The 12,254-nt window shown below is 39.7% G+C and overlaps 1 protein-coding gene across 8 annotated transcripts in view; it reads left to right on the top strand.

Annotated features, from left to right (window-relative positions):
* DOP1A (DOP1 leucine zipper like protein A) overlaps positions 1-12,017 on the top strand; it is a 105,917-nt gene extending 93,900 nt beyond the window's left edge. For 4 of the 8 annotated variants that reach the window (XM_036101016.2, XM_078055039.1, XM_036101017.2 and 1 more), the window contains 8 exons: positions 125-274; positions 416-477; positions 2,016-2,168; positions 3,226-3,362; positions 4,418-4,473; positions 5,599-5,763; positions 8,478-8,607; positions 11,405-12,017. In XM_036101016.2, the coding sequence (XP_035956909.2) occupies positions 125-274; positions 416-477; positions 2,016-2,168; positions 3,226-3,362; positions 4,418-4,473; positions 5,599-5,763; positions 8,478-8,607; positions 11,405-11,710 (1,159 nt within the window). In that variant the 3' untranslated portion in view covers positions 11,711-12,017. Of the gene's footprint in view, positions 1-124; positions 275-415; positions 478-2,015; positions 2,169-3,225; positions 3,363-4,417; positions 4,474-5,598; positions 5,764-8,477; positions 8,608-9,515; positions 9,576-11,404 lie in introns of all 8 variants that reach the window. The other 4 variants (XM_036101013.2, XM_036101014.2, XM_078055038.1 and 1 more) reach the window with 2 other exon arrangements.
* Positions 12,018-12,254: the final 237 nt, after the last annotated feature.

Genomic DNA, 12,254 nt, shown 5'->3' with positions numbered 1-12,254 from the left:
CATTATTTCTGTTATGGGGCCTTCATTTCGTATCATCGTTTTAGGTGAATGTGAACATATATGAATCACATGATTCAAGTTAGACCATATCGGTTAAAGTGGTTCTGGTTCTCCTTCCTCCTAGTGCGCATAATGCCCCTAGTTACCGGGCCTGTGTCCAGCTGCTTAGCAGTCTTAGCGGGTATCAGTACACACGGAGAGCTTGGAAAAAAGAAGCCTTTGACCTCTTTATGGATCCCAGTTTCTTTCAGATGGATGCCTCTTGTGTTAATCAGTAAGTCGTGGTCTTGCTTTCATTCAGTGTGATAATGCATCTCACTGAAACCAGCGACTGTCCTGCAAAGTAGAACACTGTGTTTTTAATGGTAGCAGCAACAAAATCTTAATTACGTATCGTAATCCTTGTTTCTTTCAGTTGGAGAGCAATTATGGACAATCTGATGACACATGATAAAACAACATTTAGAGATTTGATGAGTGAGTATTATGGGAAGCCTAAGCAGTGTATTTCCTGATCATGACCCATTCTTATTGTTTACCTTGTTCTTCTCTAGAAACTACTGAATTAGCTCTTTGTCAAGTTATACTTAATATCCTATAGGGATGGAATGTTAAAATTGAAAGAGGATGGGACGCTTGGGTGTCAGTTAAAGGGTCTGACTTTGGCTCAGGTCCTGATCCTGGGTGAGTCAGGCTCCCTACTCAGCAGGGAGTCTTCTTCTCCCTCGCCCTCTGCCCCTCCCCCTGCTCACGCTCTCTCGCTCGCTCACTTGCTCTCTCAAATAAATAAAGTCTTTTTAAAAGATGTAAGGAGGACAACAGGTGATAAATAATCAGTAGAACTGTTTGGTCATGTCTAATTTGTGTCTAAATTGTTCCCCCAGCACACAGCATAGCACTTGACACATCGTGAGCACTCCATGAGAAGTGATTAAATGAATGAAAGACTGACAAGTTGAGGGGGCAGGGAAGGGCTGACAGCTGGGTTCAGCCTGTCAGACAAGTCACTCTAAATGCTGGGGCTCTGTTTATCTCCTCTGAAGGAAGAAAAAGAAGGACCGAGAAGATCAGAATCACTCTCTACCTGCCTTCTACTCTGTCTTGATTGGTTTTATATAGTAGGGTTCCTATAGTATTTCATCTGAAAAAAGGGTTTTCTTGTTTTTTTTTAATTTTATTTATTTATTTTAAGTAATCTCTACATCCAACATGGGGCTCGAACTCACCATCCTGAGATCAGGAGTCACAAGCTCTTCCGACTGAGCCAGCCAGGTGCCCTGGGGTTGTTTTTTGTTTTGTTTTGTTTTAAATATAAAGTTACTAAACTAATGACTAGCACTAAAGCAGGATAAGTCTGATGATTTCGTGTAAGTTCTTGAACAAAAGCTGTAGTTTCCCATCTGGAAAAGGGGCAGCATATTCTCTGTCCTCTGATCATCACAGGGTTGTTTTAAGGTTCAAATTCATCTGTTCAACAAATATTTATTAAAAGACAAAAATGGGCTAGGCCATTATGCTAACCTTAATCAAATAAATAAGATTATTTCAGGGAGTCAGTAGTTGTGAAGAAAGTAGGGTGATATGATATATTTTAAGTAACACCTAAAGAGCTGACAGGTGAGGTGAAACTAAAGAAGCCAACCCTGGGAAGGCCTAGGGACAAAGCATTCCATGCAGGGAACAAAAATTACAAAGGGCAGGCCAGATATTATTTTTAAAGCAATGAGGCGTTAGGCAGATGGCATGAAATGTGAAAGGGTTTTATAAAATGGCATTGTTGGTGTTCGGAATTTTCTAAATCTTCCTCTCTCCACATTCACAATTGCTCCCCTGTGCTGGGTCTGTTTGCCAGCCCTTCTGCCCCAGAGAAGAGCCGGGAATCCTCTACCCCAAGCTCCTCCCACCCTTGGAAGTCACAGGGTGTCTAGCCATTTTTAAAAACAGATGAGAGAATAATCTTTTTGCAAATGACTGCAGGAGTGTATCACAACCTCTCGCTTGCGTTCCTCTTTCAGCTCGTGTAGCTGTGGCTCAGAGCAGTTCCCTTAACCTCTTTGCAAACCGAGATGTGGAGCTAGAGCAGAGAGCCATGCTTCTCAAAAGATTAGCATTTGCTATTTTTAGCAGTGAAATTGACCAGTACCAGAAATATCTTCCAGATATACAAGGTAAATAGTGAAAACCTATTTTCTCTGTCTTCCAAACTATGTTTTTTTGTTCCTTAGGAAATACTTTCCTTAAGCTATAAGTTGGGGTGAAATATACCAAGTGTAGGTGGATGGAGAATGTTGTAGAAACAGAAATCTGTTCTGCAGAATCAACAAAAATTACCATCACCAGCATGTAAAAAAACATCAAGCACTGAATTTATAGTATTTGCCTAAATATGGTCTCTATTTATTGTTTGGTTTGAGTTTCCTAAAGAATTCATGTTTAAAGATGAGGCATAAGACTATTTTGCTGCGGGCAGACATGTTAGTGGGATTTTTTTTTATTGTGGATAAGGGGCTGTTTAAGGAGAACTAAAATATAGGCAGAGCCGAGACATTTTGGCCAGAAGTAACATTTGAGATCTGTCGTTTGTATGGGGGATTGCATAAGGTTTTTGATTATCAGCTTTACCAAATGGGTTTAGATGAACTTGGCCTGGGGCAGAATTGTTCCATACCCAGGTTCGTGCACTTTTGCAGCCACCAGCTTCAACAGCCACCATTGAGGACTGGGCTGGGAAGGACAGTTGTCATCTCTTTAGTGAGATCATTTCTCTCAGAAGATAAATGGCTGCATCTTTCCTAACCCTTTCTACCGAGTGTCTGATAGGCAACATTGCACACTATTTATCATGTGATTTTATTTTTAAAGCTGACCAAATCAGTGCTACTCAAAAGTGTGGTCTCTGGACCAGTACTAGGCTGTTATCCCGTCCATGATAAGTACAGAAATTTAGAGTAAGCATTTTAAACTTACTTATGAAAATTTGACAGAATCTGTTGAATCTAATAAGAAAATGGCATCTGTATTTTATATCTTCCTTTGACTTTTTTCTAGTAATTCATTTTTATTGTATTTTATTAAAGTAACAATCTGCAACAGTTTGGAAATTTATTTTTTAAATTGATCCTTCACCAGATAGTTCGAGAAGTAGTAGGCTAGCTTATATGGAAAAGCTTACATGAAAATGATCGTCACTATTAACCTATTGAAAATACACTGCATGTCTTTCAGAGAGATTGGTTGAGAGTCTCCGTTTGCCCCAGGTGCCAACTCTTCACTCGCAAGTATTCCTGTTTTTCAGAGTGTTACTTTTAAGAATGTCTCCACAACATCTTACCTCACTCTGGCCTACCATGATTACAGAACTTGTGAGTTAATTTTAATCCTGAGGTTAAAACAGTGTGATTAGCATCAACAGGCTTACTGGATAAAAATTAATCTTGGAAAAGAACCGAACTCTCATTAAGCTTGTTACTGACAATTTTTACAGTTGAAAATGGTAAAACTAGGGGTGCCTGGGTGGCTCAGTCGGTTGAGCGGCTGCCTTCGGCTCGGGTCGTGATCCCGGAGTCCTGGGATCAAGCCCCACGTCGGGCTCCCTGCTCAGTGGAGAGCCTGCTTCTCCCTCTCCCTCTGCCTGCCTCTCTGCCTGCTTGTGCTTTCTCTCTCTCTCTCTCTGTCAAATAAATGAATAAAATCTTTAAAAAAAAAAAAAAAGAAAATGGTAAAACTAGTCAGATTCCATCTCCACACAGCTGAAACTTCCTTGGAAATCGTTACTTTGTCTGATCTGGTTTCATGTCTTCTCTTCTACACCAAATTTTTGGTCATGGCTTCCAGGCCTGGTGCAGGCCGCTGTAGCGGTGCCCCTGGAGGACTGCGAGCTGGCTTCGCTGGGTTAGCTGCCATGAGGCACGTGCTCACTCTGGAAGGGCAGCACTTCCCCGAGCTAAGCTTCCTTTACGGAGACTTTCATAGATTTTGTAATCTCCCAAACAGTCAGCCTTCCTGAGTCCCACCACACCCATCCGTTCTCCTCCCTGGACCATACCATCGCCCTCACCTGAGTGATTTGGGGAGCTGGGGAAGAGGACATGAGTAGAGAAAGGGAAGTGAATCTGTAACTCCAAAAACCCAAGCCTTTATAATCCTCACAAAGACATTGGCTTTAATATTTTTTTAAAGTAACTGTAACCATGTTCCATCATCACCAGACAAAAGCCTGGCTTCATCCCAGGTCGGTCAAGTTATTAGGAAGGCTCTGTGCTAACTTTGCAGTTTAACTTTCAGAAACTAGGTATGGTTTAATTTGATCGGACCCTAAAATTTATTTTTGGTTTAATGAAAATATATCCTAAAGAGAACTTGAAAGAAACATTAAATATCAAGTTTAAATATTTAACATGAATTTCATGGTCTTCAGGTACAGGTATTTTTACTGATGGAGCAGGAACTCACTGCTGATGAAGATATTTCACGGTAATATGTAATACATTTCCATATTTTCTTGTCAGTGTTCAGTATCCTAAAGTCATCCAGAATGTTACAACTAGGAGAGTTCAGTATCCTAAAGTCATCCAGAATGTTACAACTAGGAATGCATGCTGGGTGTTTATATGAATACTTTGTATATTCATCTGTTATTTGGATATAATTGATCCAAATGATCATATTTGGATATAATATAGCGTCATTTATTCCTTAACCATTTTAGACTAAACTATCAACACGCATGGCCTTTGTCTTCGAGACAAATTTAGTTTAAAGCAATATTATTTCAGCTCCTGAGCCGTGTTGGTTTTGGTAGGTCATATGTTGTCCCTGAAACATCAGCAAAACCTATCATGTCAGGTAACCTGTAAATAACGTATCCATATATCCAGATCTTCCAGCATGATCTCAGTGTACTACACTTTATTCTTTTTAGTACAGGTAATGTACTAATATGACTAAAATTTTTTTATATATGTAGAAACTTTTGTACAAGTAAGTTTATAAATTGAAAAGTTTCCTTTAACACCATGTGTCTTGAATATATTTTATTCTTCAGTGCTAGGTCTATTAAAAAAAAAAAAAACATTCACCAGTCCTAATAACTGTTTTTATAGAAAGACCTCCCCGCCAATCTTTACAGAGAGACATCGAGTAATAGGGAGGTCTGTTGGTTTTACAGCTTGTATTTTTATATTTCTTGAGTGTAACTTAAGTTATTCTGTACTATTTTTACATTTTCAACATAAGTGAACTTTTTAGGGGCACCTGTGTGGCTCAGTCAGTTAAGCCCCCGACTCTTGATTTTGGCTCAGGTCACGATCTCAAGGTCCTGAGATCGAGCCCCACATTGGGGTCTGCACTGGGCTTGGAGGCCGCTTGAGATTCTCTTTGCCTCTCCCCCTGCCCCTCCTCTGCTCACTCTCTCACCCCGCCTAAAAAAGGGTGGGGGGAGGGGAAGCTTTTATTGGAAAACAGCAAAATTAATTTAGTCATGACCTTGCTCAGCAGTTACTGGTACACGTACCGGAATGAGAACTGTTAGCTGGCACTTTGGGAATCACCTGTTAGGAAATGGGTGCAACTGCTGACATCACTGTCTGCTGCTTACAGGACTTCAGGCCCCTCTGTGGCTGGGCTGGAGACAACCTACACAGGAGGTAATGGCTTTTCTACTTCATATAACAGCCAGCGGTGGTTAAACCTCTATCTCTCTGCTTGCAAATTTTTGGATTTGGCTCTGGCATTGCCCTCCGAAAATCTTCCTCAGTTTCAGATGTAAGTAAAAGCAAGGATCTTAAATGGGTATTTTTGAAAATGCATTTGCTTTGGTAACTGACATCTAGGACTAATTTAAAAGTTTTTTGTGTAAGTTGAAATATTTTGGGGGGAGTGCAACAGTTAACTGGAAGTAAATGGTTGCTGTGGATAAATTAACAGCATTTAGTTAACAAACTGAATACCTACCGTATGTGAGGCAGTGGGATATGTGAGTCAGCAGCTTCCAGTCCAGTTGAATGCGTGCTGGGTGTTCTGATAGCTGACATGCAGGAGGCTATTGAGGTCATACAGCAGAGACCCCCTCCTAGCTTTAGGCCCCAGTGCAGATTTATCCTGACATGGTGAAGAACAAGGGGGACACACGTGGAATCTGGGGGGTTGGAATGGGCCTGGTTTGTGTGAAATGCTGAGGAATCAATATTGTAGGAGCAGAATGTTGTGAGAAGAGGCTGGAAAGGGGCTGAATAATGTAAGGCCTTGTGAGCTGTATTAGAGCATTTGACTTGAACCTAAGGACAGCGGGAACCCACTGAATCATAATAAGGAATGAAGTGATGTTACCAGACTTGCATTTTAGGAGTTTTACTTTGGCTGCATAGTTTGGACAGAGGACTGGAGATGGGCAAGCCTGGAATCAAGGAGGCTTTCATTTCAGATGATAGTGAACTGAACTGGAGAGATGATAGCAGAGGGGACTAGGGAGAAACTTAATAGAAGTAAATTCTCATAAGTGTTCAAAAATCTTTCATTATGGCTTTTCATATTTAAATTTTTTAATAGGCAAACTACATAAGATTGTTTTATCAAATGTGGCTAAGATAACTTGGGAATTTATCCATATGATTAAATATGTTTTTATATATAATGTGTTTTATTTTTCTTCTGGAATGGAGTTATCAATAGGATAAAGAGTAAGCTACCAGAATCTGCTTTCTATACTGGACATGCTTAAGTCTCTAAAAAGTGCTGTTTCACAAGCTTACTTTTCACTAAATTTAATAGTAAGAACTAGAAATTCTTTATAGATTATTTCTAGTTCCTTTTTTTCTTCCATTTGAAAAGTACACCTACTTCTTAATAAATTTGAGGAGTCACGTATCTTTAAACTGATGTTACTCCTGAAGAAATTCAGAAAGGGACCCTAAGCAGAATTGTTGGAAAGTGGCCAGAATTCATTTAGGAGGCTTATCGTCACAAAAGTGATAGAACTATAGTCTTTGGGGCTCTAGGAAGAACATTAAGTAGTATGCTCATGGTACTGATTTTTGGCTTCCGTGATCAGAACCAAAATGAGTTCATCCTGTTTACTTGTTAGGACAGCCTTACTAAAGAAAAGGGATGAAACAGGCTGTAATACTAAAAAAAAAAGTACTAATTTTTTTTTAAACTACTGTTTTTTAAAAATCTATAAAGTAGTAGAAGATGACATGGAGAATTTAATCTTGAAAGAGTAATATCTTTCTACACATGATATATATTTCAGAAGTTAAAGATATTTAATAACCATAAAAAATCTTAAAGGTTTCTGTGTGACCAAAAACTACCATGAAGTGGAAAAGGCAGCAATGAGTTGGGGAAGGATATTTGTGAACTTGCTTAATATGTAAAAATCAGTAACCCAGTAGGAAAATGAGCCATTGACAGTTAACAAATGGTTCATAGAAAAGAAATGACCTGTAAACACTGGAAAAGCCATACTCAGAAGTTCCACTTACAAATAACCATCATAATGGTAAAGATCTAAAAGTATATTTCTCTGTAACCTTAAGAGAAGCACTATTCTAGTTGCAAGCATACACAGATACCGTCCAGTAATTCTCCAAGGAAGTTATATTTACCAAAATTCAAGATACGCTTTAAGCCAGTAATTGTTTCCAAGAACTTACCCTATCGCTATACTGTCAGACGTGTACAGAAGTCAGCATTACGTGAGGGTAGCCATTGTGGCATTATTTGTAATAGCAAGAAATGGGACAATCTAGGACGGGTTAATTCAGTTCATTCCAACACTGGAGTTCTGTGTAGTTGTTAAAGAGAATGGGGTTTTTAGAGGATATTATCTCCAAGATATCTAATTAAATCAGAACAAGCAATAGTCATGCTTTTTTTAACTTCATTAAAAAGGAGGAGGATGGTTGTGGGCAGATGTGCCCTATTCATGAACCCTGGGTGGACACACAGGAAACGTGCTATTAATGGATCCTGTGGTGGGAGGGAGACAGACCACTTTTCTTTACTATGTCCTTTTATACTGTTTGAACTTTTCCCATAGTCAGATATTAATTTCACTTATTGAAGACGAAAATAAAAACAAATACAAGGGAGGTATGAAAGAAGTCCTACTTAATTTTTTTATTTCTTTGCCTCCTTGTGTGTGTGGGATCATCTGGCCAAGTACATGGTAGAGATTTTGCCCATTAACAAATGAGGATGGAGTCATTTCAATTACTTGCTTTATGCTCCTGACCAAAAATGAACACTTTGCTTATTTACTGTTTACAACCCTATGAGGTAGTTAATAGTATCTTTATTTCATGGGGAAGAAAAGGGTCAGGTGAAGAATCCTGCCCTGGGTGACGGGGCTGCAAGCAGCACAGCTGCCACTGGAATCTGTTTAAGTTGTGGGGTCGTGATCTTTCCACTGCACTCATGTGGCCTCATCTTACATGGCGCATCTTGTCTTAGCAGTGTTGAAATTCTTCTATACATAGGTACCGATGGGCCTTTATTCCAGAAGCCTCAGATGACTCTGGTTTGGAAGTCAGAAGGCAGGGCATACACCAACGAGAATTTAAACCTTATGTGGTTCGACTAGCAAAACTTCTTCGGAAAAGGGCAAAGGTATTGCATTCTTTTTAAGTATAAGACAAAATTTGTAAAGTGTATTTATAGCCTGTCTTACGTACTTTATATCTTTCAGTATGCATCAGGCTAGAGATCTTTGCCCCAGAAAATAATGAATTTGGCATGCTCATCAGTGAGCCTTTATTCCAAATCTTTTGTCTTTTTTTAACATTAAAAAATTTTCAGGGACACCTGGCTGACTCCGTCGGTCACGCATCCAACCCTTGATCTTGGGGTCATGAGTTCAAGCCCCACATTGGGTGTAGAGATTACTTACAAAAAATAAAACAACACAAAATTTTTAAATTTTTTTATTCTTTTCAAAAATGTAAAGTTTGGGGATGTGCTTTTGGGGTTTGCAGTATGTGCTTTGAGTGCTCAGAAATTTTCCAGTCTTCTGGGGTCCCCTAATCAGGCAGCCGCCCCTAAACTAACCCACATTCCACAAACAATGGGATGGAGGAAAGTGATTAAAGAGGAGGTTGTGCTTGAAGGATCTGAGGAACTTGATTTTAAAATTCTTTAGGAACTAAGTGAAAGGGCAGAGACGAAGATGAAAGTTGGATCCAGAGTTTAGGATAGGACTTGAGTACTTCTCACTTTGATATTACAGGGTTTGAAAAAATAATCGTGACGATAAATCCAGAAGCCATGTGATGATGTATATGACCCCAGGCACGTGCACTTTCTGTCATCCCTACATCTCATTAGTATTGACCGTTTTTATAAGACCCCTCTCTGTATCTAAGGGATAAACAAGACAGCCTTTTGCTGAAAACGTGTCCCGCAGAATAAGAAAACAGTTTTGATTAGAAAGCATTTTCTACACTTTAAACAAGGTCTTCATGGCCAAGCATACTTGTCATTGGAACAAAGGCTATGAGTTCTCCTCTTTCCTTCCACAGGACAAGGAGGAGGACTTTAAGACAGTGATTTTGGAGGGATTGGAGATGGCCAAGCATCAGGTGAGGGTGGCTTTTTGATGCTTGTGATGTGGCAGCAAAAGTTGCCACATCTGGACCAAATACTGAGACACAAACCCAGGTCTGGACCTCAACAAGTACAAGAGAGGTAAACAGGAAGGAAGTCTGTCTTCAAGTGTAGACTGGTGAAGTGAAAGGAGAAATCATTTTTATGGAAACATGTCTGACTTTTTATTTATTATTGAGGAGGTGTTACAGTTCTGATGAAGAGCAGAACACCAAAACAAGGGCACTCTTTATCAGTCAAGAGCTTAGTAGTAAAAGTCCCTCTCTTACAGGTACATCTTGGCAGGAATATAAACAAAAGATTACACCTCAGTTACATTTGGAAACTAGTTGTATGGAGGGTTCAAGCATATTATGCCTCTTCCCTCAGGATAAATTCATCTCTTTACCCTTTAATTACTTTTGGATTGCAGTTTAATTTAGGGGACTGGAAAGGTGGTATGGTCAGCCACCGAATGGTAGTCAGTGATGGGAAAGTCGGTCCCGGGACTGTCATTAAAGCCAGTGTTCTAGTTAAGCAAAAGGAAGAGGTTTTCTATATCCTGTATTTTAGATTGGAGGTTAAAGAATTGCTGTTTTTTTCTTTTTTTCTGGCTCTAAAGAACTGGATGATCTTTTTTTGTTTGCTCCTATTTTAACTTCAATCTATTTTCCTTTCTCAGGATTTCATTTTTAAATAAGCAAACAAAGCTTGTGATCAGACATGACAAGCTGGATTTTGCATCTGCTTTCTCCACTAGGAAACTAGTGTTACTAAAAATTAGATTAACAGTGAAAGAAACATCTGCTCTGAGAAGGCAAACTCCATTTGTTAACCAATAGGACAGATTGTAGTAGTTCTGCTTTTTAAGTCCCCCTTGATGATTTTTTTCCCATTTTCTATCCAGTCCATGTCTGTTTTCATTCTCTCCACTCTGTGTTTTTAGATCTGTGATTCTGCCCAAACTCAGACATCTCCAGTTCTCTCGTAACTTTTCCTAGATAGACTGATGTCTACATCTTTATATAATCTAGTTGGCTTCTTAAACCAGCCTCTTGGTACACAAATTATTTTAATTGCATTTACATTTAGTTGACAGTTTTCACCTACATTCTCATTTGACTTCTCTGCTGGAAAATAGATTGTTTCCCCACTTTTTAAAAATGAGGAACCTTTCTGTATCTTGCCCAAGGATGTCCCCCAGTGAGTAAATATAGAGCCGTGACACCCACCCCGTTATTCTGACCCCAGGTCCAGCTTTCCTCCCCGTGTTGTTTAACACAAGAAGCAGATGGCAGCGTCTCTCCTGAGTGCTCCTTTCCTTTCTCTCGTACTGAGTTATTCACTTGGAAGCCTGCTACCACACTGTGGCAAGCTTAAGCCATTTGGCTAGAAGGGAACTACCTGATTTACTAGTGGTGACGTGGAGAAGGCTGCTGTCTCTTCCTAACCTTCTTCTGTGGTTACTTTGTGACTTAGTCCTGGGTCACCTTAGCGGGAGTCCAGAAATCTGGGAGCTTTTTGAGTATATGCAAAGCACAACGTAAACTGTTAATATTTGACTCTCCCTCTCCAAAACCAATTCTGCTAACAAGCGTACTTATGCACTCCAGCTGGAAAATGTGACTACAGCATTGGACCCTTCTACCCACACTTCATAACTGGCACGAAGAGGCTTCAGTTAGAAGCAGGAGTTTAATCAAGTCTGGAATGGAGACTTAATGTCATCATTTGTATTTGTTAACTGTGGCTGATGTTTATACCCTTTGAAATGTTCTCATGGACTGTATTCATCTGTATAACAATCCCCTTGTGTTTTCTACAGAAGAATCCGGAGGAAGACAACTCAGGGAGAACGTTGGGTTGGGAGCCGGGGCACTTGCTGCTCACCATCTGCGCCGTGCGCAGTATCGAGCAGCTCCTGCCATTCTTCAATGTGCTCAGCCAAGTCTTCAACAGCAAAGTCACCAGCCGGTGTGCAGGACACTCAGGGAGCCCCATCCTCTACTCAAACACCTTCCCTAACAAGGACATGAAACTGGAAAACCACAAACCATTTTCCAGCAAAGCCAGGCAAAAAATAGAAGAGATGGTAGAAAAAGATTTTCTGGAAGGGGTGATAAAAACTTGAGGCATTACAAGTGGTCCATTTAACTAGATGTAAATGTAATTATTTAAAACTAAAACATTGCTCTGAGTTGTATAGTTTCTTCTTTTCTTTTTTGTATGTAACAAAACACATTTCAGGTTGTATTTAATTTAAATATTTGTAAATAAGAGCAAATGTCTGAATGTGGCCTGAATCAAGTTTAAATATTGTTGGCTCATATTGATTATGGTGCCTGAGAGAGATCTATATATACATCTATAGTCCATTGTTTTACTGTCCTGAATTGTCTTAAACCTGCAAAATACACACTGCACATTTTTTGCTATTGGTTTCAGGCTTTGTTTAATTTAGATTTGTTGGGATCTTCTTTCTATTACTGACCACATTCTAGTATCAGAATGGCGTCACTTTTCTGTCGGAGGCGTGGTAAGGTATGACCATTAGTTTTCTCCCACATGCCTTCACTAAGAGGAGTATAGAATAACTGGAGCCCGGGCCATGCATCCTCCTAAATGTAGCATGAGCATCTCAACCTCCGTACGGAGTAGAGATGCATAGTCTCCAT

This window comes from Halichoerus grypus, chromosome 9, assembly GCF_964656455.1.
Source record: "Halichoerus grypus chromosome 9, mHalGry1.hap1.1, whole genome shotgun sequence".
NCBI lineage: Eukaryota > Metazoa > Chordata > Mammalia > Carnivora > Phocidae > Halichoerus > Halichoerus grypus.
The sequence above is the reverse complement of the archived record's forward strand: the minus strand, read 5'-3'. Positions and strand labels throughout refer to the sequence as shown.